At 38.8% G+C, this 27,318-nt stretch overlaps 1 protein-coding gene across 3 annotated transcripts; it reads right to left on the bottom strand.

Annotated features, from left to right (window-relative positions):
• Positions 1–1,354: 1,354 nt before the first annotated feature.
• frmpd2 (FERM and PDZ domain containing 2) lies at positions 1,355–24,355 on the bottom strand. 3 transcript variants are annotated; one of them, XM_088070229.1, is made up of 30 exons: positions 24,115–24,355; positions 20,318–20,442; positions 19,977–20,140; positions 18,493–18,558; positions 18,228–18,407; positions 17,792–17,867; positions 16,423–16,510; positions 15,630–15,786; positions 15,449–15,520; positions 15,180–15,354; positions 14,134–14,266; positions 13,885–14,023; positions 13,560–13,712; positions 13,295–13,480; positions 12,588–12,747; positions 12,296–12,488; positions 12,075–12,175; positions 11,682–11,762; positions 10,761–10,868; positions 10,201–10,317; positions 9,353–9,534; positions 9,056–9,121; positions 7,291–7,384; positions 6,614–6,699; positions 4,805–4,997; positions 3,396–3,610; positions 2,648–2,714; positions 2,368–2,540; positions 1,968–2,007; positions 1,355–1,529 (listed from the first exon to the last, which is right to left on the bottom strand). In XM_088070229.1, exons 2-28 carry the CDS (start codon positions 20,436–20,438, stop codon positions 2,503–2,505), a joined length of 3,411 nt encoding a protein of 1,136 aa, XP_087926355.1. In that variant the 5' UTR covers positions 20,439–20,442; positions 24,115–24,355; the 3' UTR covers positions 1,355–1,529; positions 1,968–2,007; positions 2,368–2,502. The 3 variants fall into 3 exon arrangements, with proteins under 3 accessions (XP_087926355.1, XP_087926356.1, XP_042363256.2); XM_088070230.1 differs by having other exon boundaries at positions 1,885–2,007; positions 20,318–20,439; XM_042507322.2 differs by having other exon boundaries at positions 20,318–20,439.
• Positions 24,356–27,318: the final 2,963 nt, after the last annotated feature.

Raw genomic sequence — 27,318 nt, 5'->3', positions numbered from 1 at the left:
CACTTGGCATTGTTACCACTGGCTGAATTCCGGCAAATTCATCCATTGTGAAGAAGTTAAGTTAGCACTTAATGCAATGTTCCCTGGAGTGTGCAGTCACGCACCTACAAGGTTGCAACAACACAATGTGAGTGCAAACTTTTGCACATTTGTTTGGATGCTAAATGCACAACAAAAAGGGTTGTCCACACCCTTCGACTGAAACACTGGATTAAACAAGGTGCAGGTCTTGCACACTGAATGCCTGGCTAACAAACTGTACACTGCATAAGACCTTTTTCCAGACCAGTAATGTTGTCTTACTGTAGATGCTCCACACATGGTTGTATGTTAATTTATTTTGCACAACTCATCCTGCAACCTCAGCCACCCTCTGGTTGGAAATCATTTGAGCACAGCAGGAAGACAGCGATGTCAGCAGACAAGACTGGTGGAGGAAATCCATCTCCGCCCCATCTTTCACTCATCAGTCATCACCACGTGCAGTGACCTAAGCCGAGGCTGCAGAGGTCAAGACCGCGCTGTCCGTCTCTGTTACCCCGTTCATGAATAAACAGAGGCCAGTGTATGGGTGTGCGTGTCCGTCAGGGCGATTACACACACACAAAAACACACACATAAGCGCTCACACAGCCTCGTGCCGACTCCACTGGCATAATTAGAAACATTTGGGATCATTTGCAAAGGGAACACAAGCTCTGATGGGATCCAGATGCACTACTGGGTTTCAGCGAAATACAGGAACCCTTATTTACGAGGGGCCATTACTGGCTCCTCACCCAGGGAGAGGTGTGTGTGTGTGTGTGTGTGTGTGTGTGTGTGTGTGTCCAGATACTAAATGAGTTGTTGTTGAGGGATCATCCATATTCAGGTCAGACTCAGTTTAATGGCTTTTGTTTTTTGTGAGAAAATGTTTTCACCGTATTTCTGAACACATGATATAAAATGTACTCAGGATGTGTTGCACAGAAAAAGTTAACCATTTGAAATCTGAGCAAATTGGCTTGAAATCTTTCAAAAACGTGGTAAGAGGGCAAGGAGTAACAAAAGAAGAAATTGGTGAAAAAAATCACAAGAAAATTACCTAAACATTGGTAAGAGCAAACAAAGAAAGAAAGTTTGACCAGGGAAAAGTGTATTAAAATTATTTTAATTTTGTGTCATAATTTTAAATATGTAAATATGATCCTTATGAATATAGATTTTTCCTTAATTAAAAAAAAAATAATGTTCTAAATCTACTAATTTCTTGAATTTGTGAGACACATAAGTTGCTCATTACTTTGCTCAGGGTTCAAAGTTTCAAATACTTATGAAAGGCATCTGAATATAGCACAAGTGATATCTCTCCAGCTTTCAAAAGGTTAAAATACCTTTAATGAAAGAGAAATGGCAATAAAAATTCCATCAATTCAAGGTGCAACATATTCTGCATGTGTGTCTTCAACGACATTTATACCAGTAATGCTTTTACAATTAATTTCAGTTGTCTTCGTCTTTAGATGTCCTCAAAAGTCTCTTTAGATTTCCTGTGAAAAGAGGAGAAGAAAAATCACAGCATTAGCTCCTCTCTTGTTTTTTATGTGGTGTTAATAAAGCAATGAGACTCTGCAACACTGATGACTTATGTTTGCGGCACTAAGAGGGGAAACGTTTTCACTTGTAGCACTATGCTGCCACCTTGTGACTATGAGATGAACACACAGAAACAGACGTGTATGTATTTTACTTGTTAAAAAATGCCACTTTGTTCCCTTATTGTCCTGTTACTCATATTCTTATCTAATAATAGCTAAAGTTTATGCATTAGGTATGTGAGGTTATATGTAGATATATTCGATGTTTTCTCTCTTTGTTTATAAACTGCTCCCTCCTCCGACACACCTGTCACACATTCAGATGTGCAGAGATTCTCCTCAGCAATTTAATTATCGCTTCCACATATCCTTCCACATTTGTCCTCCTACCTCTCGGTTCTCCTGCTCCATCACATTTTCTTCAATAAGCCTGAAAAACAGACATAACTTTGCTATTATTTAAAGGTAAAGAACTGACTGAAAAACTTTTAGTTGAACTGAGGACAAAAAACAAACAGCAATCACAGATCCAAAAGTATGGTGTCATCATGTCACAGCGAGTTACATAATGTGTCTAATATGTGACATTATTGCTTGGCTACAGTGTTTGAAGTGATTAGAAACATCAGTTTATCCCTCTGGACTAATGAAAACCCTTTAAACAGATTCTCTGTGACAATTACAAGAGGTGAAAATATGATCTGACATGACAACCTTCAGTGAATTAATCTCCCCTGTCTGGTCTTCAAGTTGTGTCAAATCACATCACATCATGTGGAGCATCACTGACCTGTGAGCAGAGAGTCCGAGTTTGTCCTTTGCACTGATCAGAGCACCTCGATCAGTCAGTCATTCCTCAGTCTCCATCTCCACATCCTGATCGATCGGGAGAGCTGCTTCTGACGCTGCTGCAGTGTAACATCACTCATGTGCCGGTAAACTGATTGATGGAGGGAAGGATCCCTGCAGAAAAAAAGACATGTAGGTGAGGAAATTAGGTGGGTGCAAGTGTGTACATGCATATATCTTAATGTGTGTGCGTGTGTGTGTGTGTGTGTGTGTGTGTGTACCTGGTGCAGGCCGACTGAGAGTCAGTCGGACCTCAGGTGGAGAAGTCTTGAACAGCTTTAACACTCTCTACAGGCAGAGGAGAGAACTTTTTACAGTGCAGTAAAAGTACTCATTGTACAGTAAAATTTTCTCTGCCAGTGTTTTACCATATGTAATGTTATTATCATTATTATTAATTATTATTATTATTATTATGGTCATTATTATTATTATTAGTAGTAGTAGTAGTGGTAGTAGTAGTAGTAGTAGTAGTAGTAGTAGTAGTAGTAGTAATAATAATTAATTTTATTTATGAGTGCATTTCAGAGCACTCAAGGACATCTTACAAGACACACTTTAAAAACAATCAGCAAAGTATCCATAGATCATAAATTTAAACAAATCAGTAATATACAGTTATATATTTATAATTATTATACATTTGAAATTAGGTTACAGAAAAATGAATTATTATTTTCATTATTTTTTTAAGCACCATTTATCAGGTTCTGTATTTTCTTTTTATTTTTCTTTTTACCCCCTCCTTTAACTTTTATCCTTTTTTTTTTGTTATTTCAGGTAATTTTCTTGTAACTTGTAACTCATTTGTTGTTGCTCATTGCCTTCTTCTAAAAAAAAAATCAAGCTAACTTGCAAAGGTTACAAAGGGTTAAAGAAGAGAGTGTACAGTACATGCAAGCAAGTCAAGGATGACTGATGAGATTAGTAAAAACGAATCAATGAACTTGATTGAAATTGTGCTCATACTGGATAGGACAGGTCCTTGAGTGACTGGCCATTGATGGCCAGCAGCACGTCTCCCTCCTGGATCCGGCCGCTCTGCTTGGCCGGCTGTCCGGGGAAAAGCTGCTTTATCCGGACCAGGCTGCCGAAGTCCAGAGTGGGCGGATCCAGCTCACACATGATGAAGCTGAAGCCCAGACCGGTGGCGCTCTTTGTCAGAGTCACTTCCTGGGTGTTATCTGGAAGAGAAAAGATAAAGTTGATTAAATAGTGTTTATTTTAAATAATTTTGCCTGTTTAAGATTGAAACTGAAATGAATAAACAAAACTGAAAGCAGAATTTATAATTAGTGTCTGGTCTCTGACCTCATCATTCCCTACAAGGATGCAACAAAAGTAGAATTGGGGAGTGACGATGACAACCTGCTCACAGGGAACATGAGAGTCAGATGCTATATGGTGATATGTGGGTCTTATGAAGTGCTTATGATCAGCAGAAGCAGCGGCCGCAGGTAACATGGCTGTTTTTGGGAGTGCAATCCAGCAACAGGGATGACAAAGCGAAAGAGTTAGCCGAGTTCTGCCAAGATGAATAGTTTAGATGCAAAATATTTGCATGCGATTTTTTCGCACTTACAGTGTCCTTTTGGGCCGGGACACATGCAGTGTTTTTTGCGTCCACATATCCATATTGTTTTTAATGTTGGTGCAGTGCAAGCTTGCTCAAAACATGCACCACAACCCCTTCTTGTCATAACAGAATTATTATTTTATCAAAACAGAAAATAATGGATTGATATATCAACATATTTTTAAAAATTCACAGTCAAGATAAAGGAATTATTATTGTAAATGCATTTCGTCTTCATCCTTCTACTTGACTTGAAGAAAGGCAACAAGAAAAATATATTAAAACATCATTTTGATGAATTAAAAAAAATTAAATTCATTTATATTCTTCAGTAACAGATGTATAAATAAAGTTAAATGAAATGAGCAATAACAGGCTATAATGACTCTGCATTGTGTTCAAAAATGATTTGCCTGCCTGTGTGAGAGAAAGGAGGAAGGACAGATACAGAAGGACAGGCTAGGATAAGGGAGGCCAGAGGGATAAGAAGAAGAAGGTCGGGGTCAGTAAGGAAGATCAGGATGAAGAGAAGGAAGTGTGTAAAAGTTCACTGTGAAGCAGCGAGGCTGTGAAAGCACGAAACAGCTTAGCGTTGACAGGCTCTCCCATGTAGGTTATTTCTCAGTGGTGTAGGGTTTGAAGTAAAGATTGATCAGTTGGCAACATGCATTCCTTATGGGAAGTTTGCATGCTCTCTTCAAATTTTTATTAACAGTTCCCAGAAAGTGATCCTGGCCTTTCTGTTTGTTGGGGCACTTATTTGAAAGTTAATTGTTCTCAACCATAACCTGAGTTCTCCTACCATCAGTGACAAAGTTGTAGTCCCTGTACCGGTCAGAGATGTTTGGATTAGTACTGATAGACGAGCAGCTGTTGATCCTTAGCCGACTGGTAGCTGGACTCATGCTCTGGTTGGACGCGCTGCTGTTGGTGTCTGCGCTGAGAGAGACCCTGGGTAGGTTCATCAACACCCTCTCTAAAACCAGCGTTACCACCTAGAAAAACATGAACAAAAGGAACACAAACAAGCGATATACATTTGTACAGGGTGAGGATGAGAGATGGGTATTGTTTGAAGTACTAATAAATCAAAAGAACAGATATTTGTAGCAGAATAGCAGAAAAATTAAGTTTGAACAGTTTTGGAAAACATACAGTCATTGCATTTCTGTGAGACTTTAAAGTCTAAATGCTAATATCAGCATGCTCACAAGGACATTGCAAACACATTTAGCTGGTAGGATGGTTGATGTTGACAGGTTAACTATCTTAATTGACATGTTTGCATGCTCATGTTTGCAAATTAACACTAAATTCAAATTATAGCTGAAACTAGTATCAGAAAGTATGGACAATTCAAATTTTAACCCGATAAAAAGTGGAAAAGCTTAGGGGATCACAGTCCTTAAACCAATGTATCAGTGAGCATTTCAGCACCTCCGGTTCCCTCGTTTTGGTGTCAGTGGGTTTTTTGAACAGGTTTTTGGTTAGATGTCTGACATAAGGTCTGTGATTAACACAAACTTAAGAGACTGTAAATATCCCTCTGTGAACTTTGAAGCTTTTTTATGTCTTAAAAAAGGGGTAACTAACAAGTGGCTAAATGAGACTACAGACGTCATCAAGGTGATCAAAAATAATCAATAATTATCACAATAATTAAAAATCTGATGGAAAAATTCCATCTGCTTTTTGACAAGGGAACCAGGATGATGCTAAATTTCACCTCGGCCAACAGAAAAACATCATCCCTTTGGCACTCCACTGCCAAATCCGGACGTTTGAAAACTGTCCACTCAGCTGAAGAGTTTAAAGTGTCTGGCATTATGACATGACACAGCAGATTCTAAATTGAAAAAAGAAATTGATCCAAGCCTGGTATTTGCTGTTCACGCCTCCCACATGTTACCATTTTCAAAATCCTCGCAGAAAAGTAATGCTACTCTTGCATAGCCAGATCGGACTCCACACTTACTTTTAGAACTGTACATGAAACACCATCCAAGGTAGCAACCTAGATGCTAAACTTCATCTTTTATTGTTTTATTTAGCGTTTTCGTTTGCAGGACTCACGGCCATTGTCAGGCCTCACTTTGCCAAACGCAAATGTTCCACCAAGACAAGTTCTGTCCTGACACTGTTTTGCAAAAGCACCGTCACTGCATCCTGAGTGTAGTGCCATCCAAAATGACTGTGGTTGGTTTAAAGAAATACAAACAACTCAGAGCCTTTTTGTCTCATTAATATGAGGTTAGCCTGACATTTCTCCAGCGCTGGCACAGTGCAAGAAAAGTCAAGCTACCTGAGACTGATAATAAGAGAGACCTCAGACTAAAAATAAAAAGGTAGATAAAAAAGTGTAATAAGTTGTAAATTCTGTCTGATATCATTGATTATTACAAGCCAATTCATTTTTTCGGGACAAAATTGTACCACATTTTGATTTATCCTCTGGAGATCATTAATGTTTGCACAAACTTTTGTGCAAACCCATCTTGTAGATAATGATCATCATCATCAGCGTATATTCATATACTGTAGGTAACTTTTGGACTCTGTAGGTCTTCTCACACTGACATTATACATGATACAGTCACATTTTGTTCATTACCTCCCCAGTTTTACTCAGACACTCTACAGCCTGCTGGTAGGTGAAGCCCTGGAAGCTAATGCCATCCACCTCCAACAGTCTGTCACCTGTAACACAAAGAAAGTTTGAGATAACAAAAAACTGGAATATATTTCCCTTATCACCTTGTTTGAGTTCTTTACATTACAAGATGTGAACTTTTGCTCTGCTGAAAGCATCAGCTAAATGCCGAAATGTAAACACCAAATATTCCAGTGTTAATTAGTGTTGAGTATTAGTGACAAGGTGCTAAATGGAGTGTTGTTTGTCCACTCTGAAAACTGTTATAGCTCAAGGGGGAAAATGCTCAAAAATAAATCTGAAGTGTTATTTAATTATTTGCTGTAGGCTCTAATTTCCTTTAGCTAAAAAAATTCCAAACAAATAAATAACATAATGTCTGCTCTGCATTGTTTTTCTCCCCATTTCCAATTTCATTATAATTCATTATTGGTAAACAGGTTTGCCTGTTTGTTGCAACTATTTCCTTGGTCCATTGGAAGAATGAGTCTCTATACAGTATTAACAACGCACAGACCCCTTTTTAATTTTAGACTGATCGACAAAGTACTGTTAACAGATCAAAACATCATTAAACCAGTTTTCTCCACTAGTGCATACGGCCTTAACATAGTTGGATTGATATCTAGCTGTCATACCTGAATGTATACGTCCATCTCTCTCTGCAGCCCCGCCTGCAACAAGGTTTCTTATGTAGATTCCTCCGTTAGGAAGATTAGTGTCGATACCACCCTGACAGAATGAGAACATATCTGTGATCTCCAAATAGGTAAGAAGGGAAAACTGTGCACAAAAAAACAGTTTTGCTTTCCCCTCTCTGACTGTTTACACTTTAAAATTCATCCTGGTTGATCCAGTCACTGGCTTACAGTGCAAAATACAAGTATAAATGACCACCAAAATGCACTGAGATCTGATCACTCAAATCACTTGCTGAGGTGGTCTGGAATACATTTGACCAGATATCTATTTAAGTGTAAACGCTAATGCATCCTGACGTTCGCCAACAAGGCTGATGCGGCATCAACGCAGAACATTGTGGTTCTTTTGATGACCAACAATGACAACAATGAATATAACTGCAACAAGTAGGACAAAGAGTTGCAGGACTATCGTTTTACTCTATGAATGGAGTCATGTTGGATTCTGCTGACAGTGATACCTACCAACACAACCACAAACATGACTGGCAAAAGTAGAGGTAATAACCCTTTTACCCTCTAGCATAAATGATATAGACAGCAACAAAATCTAAACAAAAATGATTCGACCGGGGACGCTGGATATACACAGGTGTGAACGTCTGTGTCTCGGCTGTCCACCTGTGTCCTGATCACCAAATCGCATCTTAATACCAAGTGTAAACAAGGTCTGCGTTAATCCTGTCAGATGTTAATCAGATTGAGTTCAGCAGACTTGACCTACTGCTGGAGATCTGTTGCTGTGCTAATTGCTCTGACTGAGCATTCATTCCTAATGTTTTTTACAGAGGACAGAAAGCTGTACGGTGACCCTCAGAGCTCAACGCAGATTAAGAAACATACACACATGCCAACAAATGACACAAGGCAAGCAAATGAAAACACATCTTCGGTAATTTGACCACACATGTGTGTTGGAAAAGTCATAAAATGTAACGTTTTCTACTTATTTTTATACTGTGATGGCATGAGTCAGATATGTACCGTTTACTGTCATAAGCCTTTTGCTTATAATTATAATATTTGAATCATGTGTTCACAATGATCGATGGCCGACTGCAAAAACTTCCACAAGCCACAAATCATGGCAATGACAAGCATGTAGTTTTTAATGTCTGCTGGAAACTGTTTCCGTTTGCTGTAGGCTTCTTGCAGCGTTTTTTATTCTAAACGCTGCATATTCCAGCCAGCAGGAAACGTTCCCACATTGGTGAATGTTATCTACAAGTTGCAATAATCTTTTAAAGAAAACATTTTTAATCATATGTTCAAAGAACCTTTTAACCTTTTTATTTCAAATAATGTCTCTATAAGATTAAAAGCTAACTAAGACGTAACATTTTAACTGCAACATTCTGGGGGTGTTTTGGTGATGTTGAGCGGTGACACAATGTCATATGAGAACAAAGGCCAAACATTTTCAAAGCAACATTTGGAACATGTTATTGAGGCCTGTGATTACAGAATTACATTTTTCTCTTAAATGTGTCATGTAATATGATATAACAAAAAAGTAAACAATGTTTTACCATTTTTTTGATATTTATAGAGAACCCTAACTTTTAGAACATTTTGGGAACTAAAAGAAAACTTGCCGCTGAAAACATTACTAAAACATTGCATTTTACATTCTCAGAACGTTTTTAGAACCAAACATTTCACAGTTACATCTTTAATATTTTAAAATATTTCCTGAACTCACAGAGATGCTGATGCCCAGGCTGCCTGATATCTTTCGGAGCTCCACTGTGATCTCCTCTGGTCTCTCCTGAAACCAACACAAACAGAAACAACATTCACCTTAATCTTGCCTCTACAAAATCATCATCACAAGATACATAAAAAAAGCTTATTTAGGAGGTACAGTAAATGTTTGCAATGCTGACATCAGTCTTGGCCATCTATGTGTGTTCTTCTTAACAATTACTTAATGACCCTTTAAATAATTATAAAGAAAGAGACTGCCACAAAAATACTTAAACCATCACCATGATTCTACCTGTGCACCGAGGACTCGCACTTCTCGAGGCACGTGAAGCCTGTTGCCGGTCTTTGGCGTCATCATGACTGGAATCATTTCATCCAGGCTGTCATCTCCTGATCGACCGTCCGTCAGCAGCGTGGTGTGGCTGTCATAATCCCTTAACACAGACGAGCGCATACTGTTTGGACTGAGGCCCACTGAGGACAAAGACAAGAGTCAGTCCTCAAAATAATGAAAAAGAACTATCTAAAAGAGTCACAAAGCTTCTTGACCATCCAACAAGTACTTCTGATGGAGTGTACAGGGCCCCTAAGAAGCTAAATACATAAATTAATTAAATTTGTAGGTACTTTTAGTCAACCCTCTTGAATTTTGCCGGCTGTTTTTTTTTTTTTAAATCATTGAAACTGCAAGTGCTGGTGAAAATTACTGCCTGGAGACAACACTTTCCCAGCCTTACAATATAATGTGTTGAACATCAGAAGGTTCTGAAGTATAATGAGAGGTGGAGGATGGAATTTGTTTACACCATCGAAAGAAACGTGAGTCAACAAAAACCGACACTGTGACACAAAGACAATCAAGTAGGATGATGATACAAAAATACACCTTTTGACATATTGCATATAACAATAGAGAACATCACAATGCACACAGGAACACACTAAAAACACAGAAAAAGCACTGTGCAGCACAAAGAAGAGAAAGGAAATCTCATTTTTATATGTTGTTCAGAACAGGTGCATCATAAAACAGGCTACTTACTAAATCACCAACATCACATGGAAACAAAAGAGTGCAAGGGTCACAGCCACAGCATCATTACACACATACAGTACCACACACACACACACACGGATCACCTTTTGGCTGTGAGATAATGAGCTGCACCTCCTCGGGGCTGCTCTGCATGACCTCCGCTGCCTCACTGAAGGTGACGCCCTCCAGGCTGATGTGGTTCAGAGAGATCAGACGACCACCTGCAGGCAAAGGTCACAGTGAAATGGTACCAGTGTCCGGTAACAGTGGAGTTTAAGGTGCTCCCCACCACCTCTGAACTAACATGTGATCCCACAGGCCCATGATCAAGTCCCTCAGACTCCTCCCATTCCCTCTGCGTCCTCCTGTGCACTTTACTACACATTCTTTGCATCCATTTTCCTAAAAAACGAAAGTTGATGGAAACATTTAAATCAAAATCACCAGATAAGCGGACATATATGAGGAGTCTGAACCAAAATGAGACATGCACCATATGAATTAGGGGCATTTTTAGGGGTAAACATTGATTCATTGATTCAACTGATGAGTGCAAAGTTTGATTTCTAGATAGGAGAGCAAAAATCTGAAAACAGTGAAAGGAGGAACTTCAGCAATACATTGAACAAAGTGTTGCTTAGGAAGTAAAACCATGATTCTCTACCTGGTCGGATGCGCCCGTCTTTATCAGCGGGTCCACCGGGCACAAGGGATGCAACAAATATGCCCAAGTCATAATGCCCCACAGTGTCCTCTCCCACTATCACTACACCTGTATGAACACAAACCACAGATGTGTCCAGAAAAGACTTGTTTAAAAGAAGAGAGATACCACAAAGTGCTTTATTTATTCAAACACCACATGCACTCAAACAGTATTATGAATGCACACTATAAGATACTGAAATGAAAAGTAAAAGGATGACATTAGAAGCAGCAATTTAGCATTCTGTAATTACTGTAAAGCTATATAAAATTTTTAAATAAGAGTTTGCAACAGTAAGAAGAGCCATTGAATAAAAAAGATCAAGGTGTTCAAATTTTTTCAGATGGGGGGCCAGCTGCCTCTAACATCATGTGGGTTATTAAGAATCAAAAGTCACATAAAAAGACACAACCAGAACTTTTTCAACTTTCAAAGGAAAAGTATTTAAGTTTACATTGTTCCTGAACATGGCAGCACCTCACCTGTGACTTTACACTTCTTTGTTTTCGCCATGGATTTTAACCAGCAGGATATTTCTGCTTTAAAGGCCCTGTAGAGATCATCTACAGTGTGATCGAATGAGCAATACAGCAATCTTGACTTAAAATAAAGACTTAAAATAAATGTGGACCACTGGCAAAAAGTGCATGTGGGGAGGCAATGGTCCCTTCCCTACTTTCTACCACCTACTTCCAGTACTCTTGGTCAGACCACATCCATTTTCAACATTGATGTCAACTCCTCACCTGTAAAGTTTTGCGACTTCTGATGGACATAATCTGTCCACAGACAGATAGACGGATGGATACCTGGCAAATTACTCAAAAGTGCTTCTGTGGTAGTTCTAGTTACAATAGGTGTGCTTTGTAGTAAGCTTACCTAGGCCAAGCTTTGGGTCTTTCTTTAGGGTAACACATAAGACTTCTCTCTCTGAGGATGACCCAAGTTTTGTTGGGGTGTCTGTAGGACAAACACACAAACCATTACTCAAAAAGTAAACCTCCTAAAATGAAGCAGCCGTCGATCAATAAAAGAGATGTATTATTCATTCATATTTAATCAAAATCACAATGTGACATAGCAGTGACATTTTCAAAGTGCATCACCCCACAAGTATTGTCAACATTTAATTATTCATTAATCACATCTGTGTGGGAAAAAAAGCAAATGTGATGGCCCCAAAAAGTTTAACATATCTAAACTGTTCTCTGGATATTTAACCCAAATTAACCCACTTCCGTTTGACAAAATGAGCAGTGTACTCGGTTATACCTCTGGCTGCTGGGGAGCTAGACGGTGCCTCAGATCCGCTCCTCTGAGAGCAGGCTGGGGAACGCATCCCAGTGCTGCTGCGCTGACTGCTGGAGCAGATGCTGCAGGAACAAACAATGTGATAACAGTGATTACAAAGAAAGTGCTTTTTCCACTGCAGCAGTTTGTTTGAAATAAGCAGAAGAACTGAAATTAGCACAAGCTGCTAGATGAATACATACCTCTGGTCTTGGAGGCGCTGCTGTTTGATGCGGGCCTCGATCCTCGATGTGACATCGTAACAGAGCTTGTTCAAGGTCTCATCCTGAGGTGTGGTGAGACCACTGTCATCCTGTGGAGTCTCTGAGCAGGAGAAGGACTTGAGCCGGCTGCTCTGAGCACGACACACTGCCGCATACTGCACTATGTTCTCCTCTGGAGGCAAACAAAGATGGAGGCATTAGACAGTGGATATTTTGGTCAAGTACAACTCAAAAAGTCGCCTTTGGAAATCATCATGATGCAGTAACTGACCTGAGACCAGGCTGTGGCTAAGCTGGCGAGAGTTCATTTCATTGTTGAACTTGTGTTGGGCTGAACAGAGGTTACACAGATATTTGGCTATCCTTGATCTCTCTGTGATGAACATGTACTTCTTCTTGCTGCCACGACTCTCTATTACAAATTTACGCCTCTGCAGGAACATAAAGGAAAGGTTTTTATGTAGAAAATAACAAACTTCGGTACCAACCACATTTCTATTTTGGCAGCAATCTCGGAACCCAGCAGCTATCACTCTTGAAATGATTAAGCTTCGAAGGGTATTGATTTAAGTCCAATTAACAACTTTAGATGCTTTATACGCAAGTTATGATGTTGTATGAACAGATATCTGTAAATGAATGCAGATCATCTTTTTTTCTCCTAAATATAATATAAAGCAAAACTGGGTAAGCTAATGGGTTCCAAGATTACATTTTGGCCAATGCATTCCTCCAATTTTGCTCTTCACACAAAGCATAAGAGCATATTTACTTGTTACTTGCAAAACAATAACTTGGCACCACCAATGGCCAGTACTACTCAGACTACAAATGGACTACAAACAATACCAAAATCTTGTTCTGTTTCCTACAGATTCTGCAGTCATATGCAGATATCTGTTTCTAGAGATTATTTTTGCAGCATTTAAATTTGACACAGTAAAGGGAATTAAACAATAAAACCATCACTGTGCTCACATTAGAAGAGATTGTTGCTGTCTCCCTCCAGTAGAAAGTCTGACTGGTGGATCGGCTACCATCTTTAACCTCGTAGACAATGACTCCTTTGGCACAAACCCCGAGGATGATCTCCCCATCTAAGCTCTTTTTCTCACGCGTCACACGGTAGATCAACACGCCGTATTCAGGCAACTGCTGACACACCTGAGGGGTATGATATTAATGGTAGTTATAGACAGTTGTACAACTAGATATACATTTTTGTCGTCAAATTTGTGTATACCTTGAGGAACTCGAGCTCTGATTCGTCAGTGAGCATCTGAGCGTTGTTGGTGTGAAGTCGGATCAGCTCCTCCTGAATGTAAGGCAAGGCACGTTTCTCCATCACGCTCTTGGAGACATACTGGTCAGGGCGGTAGTAGTTCCTACCATACACCTAAACACAACACAAACAGAAAAACATATGCACTAGAAAGTTAATTATGATCAGCGCGTAGCACCTTAGTCGGATTAATTTGGCCTTAGATGCTGTTTCCCTAATAAGCAATTTCTAATAGGCCTCTTTTGAATAATTTGAGCATGTTTTATTTAAATGTGTGGGGCACAACCTCAGGCATGCAGTCTCCGCACTCTGTCTGCAGGGCCAGAGCTCCCAGATAAAGAGCAGTCTCCTCATGGCAGGACAGCCTGTCCTCTAAAAGGTCTCTCCTGAACTGGAGGTAATACTGGTGGCGAGTCTGTTTGTGCCTGATAAAGAAGACCACACATATTTAAAGGATTAGCCTTTAGGAGACACATTTTTTAGTTTTTTTTTCTTTTTTTTTTGCAATAACACAAGAAGACAGAGAAATACTTACAAAACAGAAATGTCATTGACAAAGAATTTGACCCTGAAGAAAAGGACAAATGTGGTTGTAGGCACTTTCTTCCAGCTATCTGGAGCAAATTTGGAAATCTTGGTGTCATTGTCCACGAAGAAAAACTCATTATCTGATCAGAGAAAAGAGAAAAGAAAAATTAGGAGATTGCATAATACTAGAGTTACTACCTTGTGGATATATGCCTCTACGCACCATTCAAATAACTCTTATAGTATACAAACATATCTGAGGATGCTCTACATTATTATGTCACAGTGAAGTTGACCTTTGACCTTTTGGGTATAAAATGTCACTTAGTCATTATATCCTGTTGTCCCATTTTGTCATAATTAGCTTATGAATTCTCGAGTTATAGCCTAAATGTTTTGTGAGGTCCTTTGACATCCAAATTCTAATCAGTTCATCACTGAGTCCATGTAAACATTTGGCCTTTTTTTCCTTTTTTTTAAATTTTGAGATTAATTTTTTGGTTTTTGCCTTTATTTGATAAAACAGCCTAAGCATGAAAGGGGAGAGAAATGGGATGATATAAAGCAACGGGCAGCAGGTAGGAATCAAAAACATAGCCGTTACAACGAGGACAAAGCCTCAGAATATCAGGTGAGCTACCGGGTGCCCCACTTTTATGTCTAATTTGAAACGATCCCGTCAAGGTGTTCTTAAGACATCACATTCACAAGAATGAGACAGACAACATCACAGTGACCTTGACCTCTGACTAACTAAAATTTGATCAGATCACCTTTGAGTCCAATAGGACATTTGTGCCAAAGTTGGAGAAATTCCTTTGGGGTGTTCTAGAAAGATTGTGCTCATAATGATGGGATGGACAGGTAGACAGATGGACAGGCATAAAAAAGTATGATCTTTTTATTCATAAGCCCCATACATCTGCTTCTTGTGTGTGCACATTTTTCCACATCAACACATTACATCACCAAATGACCTCAAAGTACCTCAGCACACTACAAACTACACTACAAACATGCTTTGTATGAAAGCAGCCTAAACCTCTGTATTACCATCAAAATAAGCAAGGCCAAAGTAGAAATGTTCCACCAGGTTGGAGTGAGCCACAATCATGTCAAAGACGTCCCCTCCTCTGGATTTCACCTCACACTTGACCAGGATGTTCTGACTGTTTGGCATCACCACACTCAGCTCTCTCTGAGTGGTCAGAGATTTCCCTTTTTTTGACTGCGAGAGGGAGAAAATGATTTAGAAGACAGAATCAACTAATTTCTCCAAACTCTCATAATGACAGAATTTTCTTTTTTGGTCAAGAACTCACCACGATGGATCCAGGCAGCTCCAAGACAACCTGCGGCTCATCTAACACTCTAATAAACTCAGGCCCCATGTCCTGCAACAGAAAACAAGCCAAAAGACAATTAGTTGTCAACTCTTCCATCACAAAATGTTATTTTTTCATTATACATCATTATGTTATGTAATATGATATTACCCCCCACCTTCACTTTCTTGTCATTCAGACTCATTGTGGAGTCAAACTGTGCGAGGGATCTTGAGTTGGCGTTTCTATTACCATCCATGTATGGACTACATGGGCTGCGGTTTAGATGCTGCCAGCTGCCGTAACTCTCCCTGTGTCGGCCTCCCGAGGGAACCCTGGGAGAAAATGAGTTTTCCATTCTTAGTCTGATGGGAGGCGAGATCTGTCACTCATGACACGATGGCTCAGACATAACACATTTTATTTCATTTTCCTCTAGGGATTTTGTCTTCCCAGCACTGTCTTTTACAGTTTTCCTCATTGTAATCATTTAAGCATCAAATCAAACTTTCCTCGAGGAACCAACATGTGTTTTTCTGTCTTTTTGTGTGCTTTAAACCTGTAAATGTGTTTCTGACAGTGTATTATGTGCCAAAAGACTAGCATCATCCAGCATGTATTATGAGGTCACAGTGACCTTGACCTTTGACCTAAGACTACCAAATTCTAATCTAATCCATTTTGGAGTTCAAGTGGATGTTTGTGCTGAATTCGACGTAATTCATTTAAGGTGTTCTTTAGATATCACATGCACAAGAGTGAGACTTACAATGTCACAGTTACCTTGTACTTGGACCTATAACCACCAAAATCTATTCAGTTCATCATTAAGTTCAAGTGCCAAATTTGAAGAAATTCCCCAAAACAGACAGACTGTCCAAAATTATAAAGACTCCCGACACAGCTATTTGTGACACAGAGCCATGAAATCACTGTGATAAGGTGTGCAAAATATATTTGAATACACATACCCTGTGGGCTCACATGGATAACATGCTCCAGAAAATGTTCTAGAAATCTTCTTCTTCAGCGCCCAAGTTGAGTTACTAAAAGAACCTCCTGAAAAACAATTAAAACTCACATCATGTCTAAAGGCCATCAAATTTGGCATGGTAAATGTTTAAAAACATCTTTCTGTGTTTTTTTGCTGAGAGTTAGATGAGAAGATCGACATCACCCTCACGTCTGTACATCATTGGGCCCATAGAGCACTGAACACTGAAGACGTGTCCGACAAGCATGGCTGAGCGCAGCCAAGCAGCTGACTTCTAGTTTAGCACCCCGCTATAACTTGAATGGGGATAGAAAGTAATCATGTGGCTCTTCTAGATTTTCCAAATGTTATTATACCAAATTAATTAATCGTGAAACAAGTCATTCGGGGTTCAAGGGATATAAAAAAAAAGAAGTGTATCCACTGATTCACAGTCATCACTTTCGCCATGTTAGTCAGTTGGAAAAGGTTCCTTTGGGGTAAATGGCATCACACAACGAATGCCAGAAATTGTATAACCACTCTTTTGGTGCACAAGTTAGCTTCAAGCACAATTCCTTGGGGCTTGATTAGTGCCCACATCTCTAAGCAATTCCAAAACTTGAAATCTTAAGACGCCTATGTCCACTTTATAATCAGTTGGGTACAAGACCTTCAGATCTACAAGCCAACAGCACTACTATGCTGACAGAATAAACAAAATGTCAGCTCATCATTTCTAAATCGTCTGATATCAGGCAACATTAAATGCATAAAGTTAGGCTACCTTTGTGTCTGACTGTACACTATGTAATACATTTGGTGTTTTGTATTTTATTCACTGAATAGTATTTTGTGAGTTAAGCACTTCAACAGTCAGCGGACGGCACTATTACCATTATCCTTCAGAAATGTCCGATTCGTTAATGATAACGATATGTTCCCATTCCCTATTTAGTGCACAGACATGTACAAGAGTGATAGCCTCGAATTCTCATCTCACTCTGCAGTAAAAGGGAATAAGCATGTTTCATAAAATGTCGAACTATTGCTTTAAAGCCCAACTAAAATCACATTCAGTCATCCTTTTTTGTAGTTAAATATAATGTAAATGTATTGTTAACAATTTTGTTATTTTAAAAAGTACCAGCCCACTGTCTGGGTTAATTTGTCAATCTGCTCTGCCTCAGATGAAACACTGACATTACTGCATAACATTAAGTTAGGTATCCTTTTATTCAACATATTCCATCCAATTAATGACACATTAGTGGAAGGCATTATGACACAAGAAATTACAGACTAGGCATGTATGCAGTTTCATTTCAGTTGGACTTTAAATTTGACAGAAGGGATCAGTTTCTTACTGTGTAATCTGTCCCTGATCATTTGACTGCGGTCTGTCAGCCGGGATCCATTTTCAGCCATGGACACATGATCAACCTGCAAAGACATCACTGTCCAGCTCAAGGGAACATGCACAGAGTTTGTGCTTTCAGTAAACTTAACAAAAAATTAAAGCTAACATGACTTAAAACCAAACATGACTTCATCAAGTCAGCTAAAATCACATCAACACCCAATGGCCGTTCTGATGGGGGGCAAGTGTTGTATTGTTATGTGTGGATCGTTATCCAATAAAAATAGAACCAATTCTATGGGTAACCTGTGGTGGTGCTATGTAATAGTTGTGCCTATATACCAAATGTATGCCTAAAGTTTCATGTGGCCCCAGTTTGACCCCTTCTTTTGAAATGGTCTTTAACCGCCAGTACTAATACCTTCCAGTCATGCACCACTCACTGAGTTCCTGTAGACATCCTCTACCAGTTGCCTGATGAGCCGTTCAGGGGGAGGCAGCATCGAGGTCCTGTGGTGAAGCTCGCAGGTCTCTAGCACTGTCAGCATGTCGGTCCGCCTGACCACAATGTCCTCGCACATGCTCAGAAGCAAACCCTCCAGCTCTGCAGTCAGCTGGACTGGCTGGGAGGAAACAGCACAATGGATGAAGTACCAAGAAAGATGTAAAAGTGATGTTTAACCAAGATATACAAAAGGAGGAAAGTACCTGGTTTTGAGGTAGATGATAATCAACACACCAGTAAAGAGTCATCCCCAGTGAGTACACAACCATCTGAGGTCAGCAAGACAAAGAAATTATTAAGACAAACATTTGTGCTCATATAAAAACACTTTTTCTGATGACGTGAAGTGCTACTGTATATTCCTATGACCATGCGTCATCATATGAGGACACCATACATTTTGTGTTTTCAGCATCTGCTACTTCATTTTACGTAACTTAGACTTGTTGTCCTTGTTCGTGAACACTTTCATATGCCATCTAGTAATGGCAAAAACACAGTAATCTAATCCCTGTGAAAACAAGATGGCAGCCATTTTTGCCAAGTCAGTCTACAGCTGATCCTGGCACTAAAGTGGACAAGGTACAAAAACTAAAGCAATTTTATCATTACAACTTGTTTACTTATGCTTAATAATATTTGTGGTCTGATATGGCTGCAAATTTGACCAATTTTAGCAATATCAACAAGCTAAGATGCTGTTAATTAGGATGCACTCATTTGAGTACATTGGGACTTTATTATTGTATTATCGCAACATTTCACACAGGCCAACTAGGTGTGACAGACTATTCCTACAGATAAAAGGGACATTCCTAGCTTGGAATACTGAACAAGGAAAATCAATATGAAAAAAAAGACAAAATCACAAGGCCTGTAGGTATGTTGCATTAATAGCAATTTTGTTTTTGTACGGTCGTGTTCAGGCACTGAAATGAACACTTTTGAACACTGATTACTAACCCACAGAGTTACAAAACACTGAACAAATGTTGTATTGTATGCAATTGAGTTTTTGCACAACAATGTTCAGACAATGAATTAACTTCATACACACTACTTACTACTAAAAGCTATGATGATAACCCTGTCATCCTCAGTTAGGGCATCTCTTATTTCAAAGCTACTTACTATGTAAAGATAATGCTTTGATCTTTTTTAATACTTATCAGACACAACTTATTCCAAAAAGCTTAGACAATTTCAAAATGTATACCAAACAAAAGCTCAGGACTCAGGAGGGTATGTGATTCTTAAATATTTTTAATCAATGGGTTAAGGTCACACATTTTATGATTTAAAATCATGATACATGTATTATTCCTTTCAAAGCAATATTCAATAGTTTCTTCATTTTTCGTGATGGTCTAGTTCCCAACTTTTTAAGATTCAACGGCTTATTTTGTGACCCTTTCTAGGATTTAATATGTTCAACCTGTGAGTGTTTTGTAAATGTCAGATGGGTTCATTTGAATAATTTTCGAAGCCTGGAGAAATAAAGTAAACCCCCTTTTTTTCAATAAAATAACAATAATATATACAGAAAAGGTGTTTTTGATTATTTTCTTTCCCATAAAGCATGTTATGATCTCTTAAATTTATCTTCTGACCCCCAAAATTAGAACTGTTTGTCTACATTATGTTATTTTGTAGAAGATGTCTTCTAAACAAGTCCTAGCTTTCCAACCTTTTCTGCTGCAGTCCTTGTAGAGGCAGTGTGACCCTGCTGGACCTCAGGAGCTGTGAAGGAGGACAAGTCTTCATAGCGTGCACAGCTCTTAAAGGCCAGACTCCCATTGGCTGACAGCAGCACTGAGCCTGGGCTCAGCACACTGCACATATTGCCTGAACCTAAACAGAGAGCACAACACAAACCGTTGACATTTACCAACTCAGAGGGTTTCTTTTTGTTTCCATTGTTGTTCCAACCTCAGTCTGTTTGGATGCTCTTGAATGCTGCCTGAAAAAAGAGCCTTGTGCATGGAAACAGGTGGAATTGGGAGGAAATAGGAACTGATGCGTGGTTACCTTTCTTGGAAATGTCCAGTAAGGCATCAGTAGTGGCAAGCAGTAGACACCAGACCTCATCCTCTTCCAGTGGTGAACCCCGGGCCTCCAACACTTCTGCCAGGGTCACAAATGTACCCATCCTGCTGGGACACACATCAAAACATTTAGTGTTTTTAAAATCAATTTGCTCCTGCTCCCATCCACAGCTGTACATCGCTTTGCTTCCATAGTGGTACTCCTGCCTGCTTTTTCAAACTAGAAGTGTGCCAACTGCCATATACTATATGTAATAAGGGATAAGTACCTTATTCAACCCAACTTCAAAAGGCTGAACAATCCCCTACATGTAATCAACAACAACAACAACAGTTATATACCATGTTACATTACAGGAGGAGTTGTGACAAATGTGTTTGTGTAATTTCTTAACAACCAGTCTAAATATCCCTCTAATGAGCTGCAATCCCACTACTAAGCACGTCAGACACAGTGAACGTTTAGAGGTCAAAGGTCAGAGTTTGAGACAGACAAGCTTAGGGTTTAGTGGAATTAGATCTAATAGGACACAAATCCGACACTTCTGTTAATTGCTAAAATTACCCTAATACTAACCGTTTCTTATCAAAATAAAGCAGTATCTACTTACCACTTCTGGTTACACATAAGTAAGTAAGTAATAAGTGTGCAGGATAGAGGTTCAGCTTTTTTGCTTTACCTGATTAGCCTGCAGTTTTCAAACCTTGGGAGAAAAAATGTACTTTGTACTTTGTTTTTTTTTTTTCATTATTTGTGAATTTGGATAATTTCTGGAGATTCCTTATGTGTCTGTTTAGTTGATCCTGAAAGATCACTTTGCACCACAAATCAGGGAGACACCAAACTGACGCAACGCTTTCATGATGGTGGACAGAAGATGGTGGACACAGTGTAGGCCAATGATTCCTCCTTGCCATTCGATATATAAGATTCAATTGTGCTGCCGATGTGTTATATATCTCACTAGAGGCAGATGCTGTTGTGTTAAATATTGCAACTGTCATACCTGTATAAAAATACAAAGGCAGTTTAAAGAAGGGACTTCACAGCAGCTCTATAGTACAAACTCTGTGTAAAAAGGGCTTGTGGATACACAGATTTACATAACACATAAGTATTAGCAAAGTTCTCAGTAACTGCAGTAACCTTCAGACCATTCAGATTAACACGTCCGGATGTTTCCTTCAGGAAGCGTCTTATTATAATCATCTTATTCACAGCGGTGGCGCTTCCAATAGGGTGTGCCGGGGTGTAGTATGGAGTATTAGAGTAAGAGAAAATGAAGAGGCAAAAACCATTCAGGGAGCAATGAAAAAGAGAGGATAAAAAAACGAAATTGGCACATATGTTATTCAGTTGTTTAATCATTATTATTATTGGGTTTTTATATATATATGTTCATTCCATAGCGGTACACAGAGGTCTCACATAAAGACTATTTTTAATTCAATTGCACATACTACTATAAGTGTTGTATACACGCAGTTTCAACGCTGTGTAGACACAGTGCTTTGCAGCCATTTCATTGTGTAACCTCTGACAGAGTTAAACATGGACGGGCACGTCTGGTGACATGGAGATTGCCAAGTAACTGGGCTCCGTTAATCAGGTTATGTGTACTTTCAATTCACCCAAGAAAACCTGGGGTGAAGTGTCAGCAGCAATTAGCAAAAGTCTTTATCACGTCAACATTTTGACTGGTCAAAGCAGAAAACACACAGGTGTTACTAATAACATTAATGATGGCTCTATCGTAGACCAGGGAAGGGGGGATGCTGAGGGTGCTGCAGCACCCCAACATTTGACTCCAGCACCCCCCTGCGCACATGACCACCTTCAGCATCGTACCGTTCTCTTAAGGTAAGCAAATTTTTTTATCTCTCCTGCGCTGTGCCTGCTCACTTGTTTGGTCTTGGTCGGTCAGACACAATAATATGTGCTGCTGGCATCTGGCGGGCACGACTTCACTGTCTTAGTGCTGAGATGTTTCAGTACCACTGATAGAGGTTTTTGTTATGTGTAGGGTTTTTGAAACAGAAGCCATGATGCAGCTTTTCTGAGGCAATTACATGGTTTATTTTATGATTGATTATAGCCTATCATTTAGTAAGTTATGTTATTTCTTGTTCCTGTCACAGATTTGGTTGTGCAATGCTTTGCTTCAGATTTGGATGACAGCAAGAAGAGGACGTATCTTCTCTGTAATGTTGAGAGTTGTGTTTTGGACTTTTGTGTTCATTTAGTGTTTTCGGACGGTTGCTGTCTGGTAAATGCCTTGTTAATATGAATAGGCTACTGAATATTCGGTTTGTGCATTTGAGTATAAGTAGGCCTAAACTGTGCATCTGTCCTTCTCATTTTGTTTGTGTGTGTGTGTGTGTGTGTGTGTGTATGTGTGAGAGCGAGAGAGAGAAAGAGAAGTTCAGACCTATAGGCTTATTTGTTAATATTTTCAGATGGATGGTTGCTGTGTATTCACTTCATTCTGTCACAAAAACTGTAAATTGTCACTAGCGCTGACTGTTAGAAGCATACGATTATTCTTGTATTCAGTTTTAATGTGTTTAATCTCTGCTAACTCTGCATCTGTTATATGATGCCGTTCACAGTGCACACTTGTTCAAGTGCTGTTACCCAGCTGTCCGTCCATAACTCGTCTTCTGATAAGGAAAAAACCTGCCGCATTTCGTGTGTGAACTATCTGCATTTTGGTGTTCATATTTGCTGTCTGTTGTAGTGTAAAATGTTCTAAAATTGACTTCCCGCGTCCCTGGGCTCTGTTCTATTAAAGTAAGTCATGACAGAGAGACACTGAGACAGCAATAATAGTATCTTAAAACTGATGCAGCTAAATGGAATTCAGCCATCCTTAATTATTTTGTTATTGACACTTTTGCTTTGGCTACTGTGACATTTCAAAAGGCCTTGTGTGAAAAATTATTGTTAGGGACTGTTTGCTGTTCATGAGAGGGGAGGGGGTGGTGCAGAATGGAGGAGGCACTTCAGATAATTTTTTTAAGCACTGGGGAGGGAATTGTGTGGTTTTTTTTTTTAATTTAGTTTAAGGGAGTGTCATTTAACTTTAAATTGTTTTGTATTTTTTTAAAATATCAGGATGCCAAAACTTGCAAGTGGGTATTAAAGGCATGTTTGCAATCAAAATCTCTAAAAGTACCACAATTTATTATAGGCAGAAACTGTAAAATGTGGTTATTTATGGTGAAGGGTGGGTCTTGACAAAACATTTGCAGCTCCGGGGAGGGTCTTGTTATATATAGATTTTTTTTTTTTAAATAGCACCTTAGCCACCCCCCTACTCTGACAAATACAGTACAGTCCCTTATTTTATTATATTTTTTAAATCATGTTTACTGCAATCAAATTAAAGGGCAAAGAATTACACCTAATTATAACAAAATACAGCAGTTAATTTGGCACCAAATTAAAACTGAAGATTGAAAATATTTTAGTGTTACTGATCAGGTATAAGTGTTATTTTTGAGTGGTTTTTATTATCTCGATATATCCAGAGAAAGGTGGCTCTTTGCTTCTCACTTACAAGGTTTTATACTTTGTGCCAAAGCACTGTTAAACTCATTGAATCAATGAATTGTCTTTATTCCAGATGGAAGTTGTGTTGTTACAGGAGCAGTATATGTAAAGAATCTTCATTCTCAGCCAGCACTATGGCTGTTAACATATTTCCAGGCCTGCAGGTGGTTTCATTAGTAACCTTCAGACTAAAAAACATTATGACTTGGACACATAAAGTAGCCTACCTTATTTCATCTGGTATCTGAAGCGTTTCTTCTTAAGTCCTCTCAGACATCCGCCACTCTAATCCTTCTTCCTCCTATGCATCCCCTTCTGCCATTCCACCCATCTTTCCCTCGTCCGATAGCTCCTGTCTGTCATGGCAGCCTGTCACACACTGTCATTTCCTTCAGGACGGATCAATCGTCTACCAACACAAAGGACACATCAGCTCCGTAACAATCATTTGCTCCGCGCTCACAACTAATGACGTGTTGTTTCTGTGTTTTGCATCATTTTCGACTATTTTTAGACTGGGGGACATAAGAACATAATTGGATTTGCAGGGCAAGCTGATGGCAGATGGGGCAGCAAAGGACCAAGCCATCGTAGGCGGGCGGCACTGTGTTAATCTGATGTTTCAACCACAAGTGACACATTAATTGTCCCACTTTCTACTAGTGCCTTAGATTAAGTTGATCTGCCAATGCACATAAGTGTGTATAAACAGAGGTCATGGAACATTTGCTACAGGCTTTTTCAAACTGACCCAGTATATGAAGAAGCATTCAAATTTTACATAATAGTGAGAAAAAACACAATGTAGAAATACAAGGCCTCTGTAAAAAGAAATAGTGTCATATTAAATATCTAATGAGGTATCAATGGTAAAAGTAGTTTTTAAATAATGCTTTTAGATGTGGTATGCATGCAGATGAGCACAACTCAGTCAGTGAGGTCTAATAGTATAAAGTCTCACGAATTGACACAGTAAAATATTACAGTATGGTGGGGCCTCTGGGGGGGGGGGGTTCCTGCTTTTTATGCTTCTGTGCCATTGATGGCTGCGGCCATAGGCATTATTAGTCAGGTTTTCTCTCCATACGTCCTAGATGACCTAGTCTCATGAAAGCTATGTCTTAAGAAGGCTTTAAGAGAATTTCTTTGAATTTGTCACAAACGTCCACTTGAACTCAACGATGAACTGGTTAGATTTTGGTAGTTATAGGCCAAAGGTCAGATCACTGTGACCTCGTCTGTCTCATCTTGAGAGCGTCATATCTCAAGAACTGCTTGAGGGATTGTTTTCAAATTTAGCACAAATATTTATTGGACTCTGTGATGAACTGATTAGATTTTGGTGGTCAAAGGTCAAGGTCACTGTGCCTTCATAAGCTCCATTCTCATAAAGTAAATATCTTAAGAATATTTTGATGAATTTTATCAAATTTGGCACAGACATTGATGTGGATTGAATGATGAACTGATAAGATTTGGTGGTCAAAGGTCAATGGTCACAGTCACTGTGACTTCATCTGTATCATTCGTGTAAATGCTATATCTAAAAAACAGCGCGAGGGTTTTTTTTCTTCAAAATTGGCACAAATGTCCTCTTGGACTTAGCAATGAACTGGTTAGAAAATGGTGGTCATAGGTCAAAGGTCAAGGTCACTGTGACCTCATCTGTCTCATTCTTTTGAATGCCAAATCTCAAAAACAGCTTGAGGTTTGTTTTTTCTTTTGCTTTTTTTCAAATTTGGTAAAAACATCCATCAGACCCAAAGAAAAACTGATTAGATTTTGGTGGTCAAAGGTCAAAGTCACGATGACCTTGCATCCGCCTCATTCTTGTGAATGCAATATCTGAAGAACACCTTGAGGAAAGTTCTTCCAATTTGGCACAAATGTCCCCTTGGACTCAACAGTGAACTGATAAGAATTTGTTGGTCAAAGGTCACTGTGATCCTGCGTCCGTCTTATTCTTGACAAAGCGATATCTCAAGAAGGCCTGAAGGGAGTTTCCTTAGATTTGACACAAACGTTCACTAGGAATCAAGAATGAATTGATTAGAATTTGGTGGTTGAAGGTCTAAGGTTAAGGTCACTGTGACCTCACAAAACATACTCAAAATCGGGGGTATTAATAAGAACAAATTTCTCCACAAATGTCTAATAGGATAAAATGATGAAGCGATGACATTTTATAAACAAAACGTGCGAAAAACTATGATGTCAACTTAAGTGTGACATCATAGTGTTCAGTAAAAAAAAACTTTTCTGTCCATTACCAACTTCCTATCACAGGAACAGAAGGGAAGACATTAGGTCATAGACTGTATAGATCTTCTGTGTTGCCAGTGGAAGATTTCTGTGTAGTATCCATGTTTTCACAGACGTAGATGTAAGCTGTAACTTCTACTTTAGTGTTTTGTGAAGGTATAAAACCAGGATGAATTTTTGTCCAAATACTTTAACACATAATACATGCAGACCCACCACTTTATCCTCAGCCACATCATCAAGAGGGGGCTTGTAACTTAATCTGGATTTACGCCTCTGTCCTTCACGGCCCCAGGAATAATTAACACACTGACCCGTGGAAGAAATGTCAAGGTGATGCCTGCACGTGATCTCCTGCCTAAAGCAATAGCTTTCATAAGGGTAAATTTGATTGATTTAATTGATTAAATGACATAACTCTATTATACTCAGATATATAGCAATATATTGTGAATTTATATTTTATAAAAAATGTTTTAAGAATAATCAATAGGACAGCATTGATTAATGTGTTTTACTTCATTACTCCGTTTGGTATGTGTTTCAAATGCTTTTATGTAATCTTAATTTGAAAAGTAACGAGAGCTATCAGATAAATGTAGACAGTATAATATAAAGTATAAAGTAACATGGAATTGAATCACTCAAGTAACATATGCAGATTATCAGTAAGTGGTAATTTAACTGGACCTTTTGGGATTTTTTAAAACATTGTTTGACTTCTTAAGAACCAAAATATAGTTTTGTGTCCTAATAGAACACAAAAGAGCAGAGTTTGGGCATTATAATTCAATTATTCTGGATAAATACTTTATTCATAAATGACTTTTTATAAGCCCTGTATTTCATTTCTAAATGAGATAATTCTATACAGAAAAACACATGGCCACATTAACAACACATGGCCATTTTTTTTATTTTTTGTCTTTCATAAGCCTATTATATATTTCTGTTTTGTTATGTTAACACTGTAAACGGTATTCATAATTTCAGGACCCTTTTTGCTAAAATAAAAAAAAAAGTGCAATCTTACACTCTTAAAAGTACTATCCCATTTGTAAAGTCATTTATATAACGTTTGGATTCATGTATTAATGTCTAAATTATGTATTTCATTTGTTATAAATTTTTAAAAACACACCTAGAAAATTGAGGCTGTGTGCTGTATG

Source organism: Plectropomus leopardus, chromosome 19 (genome assembly GCF_026936395.1).
Source record: "Plectropomus leopardus strain MGB_pleo_1.0 chromosome 19, ASM2693639v1, whole genome shotgun sequence".
Classification (NCBI taxonomy): Eukaryota; Metazoa; Chordata; class Actinopteri; order Perciformes; family Serranidae; genus Plectropomus; species Plectropomus leopardus.
Note: the sequence above shows the minus strand (reverse complement) of the source record. Positions and strands in the feature narration are given on the sequence as shown.

What these genes read in the sequence shown, in the direction of transcription:
- frmpd2 (XM_088070229.1), bottom strand. Translation starts at nt 20,438, where the DNA reads ATGGGTACATTTGTGACCCTGGCAGAAGTGTTGGAGGCCCGGGGTTCA. An exon ending in TAGCCACAGCCTGGTCTCAG is followed by an intron (nt 12,489 to 12,587) that starts GTCAGTTACTGC and finishes GTTTGCCTCCAG; the next exon opens with AGGAGAACATAGTGCAGTAT. An exon ending in GCCTGGGCATCAGCATCTCT is followed by an intron (nt 7,385 to 9,055) that starts GTGAGTTCAGGA and finishes TCATTCTGTCAG; the next exon opens with GGTGGTATCGACACTAATCT.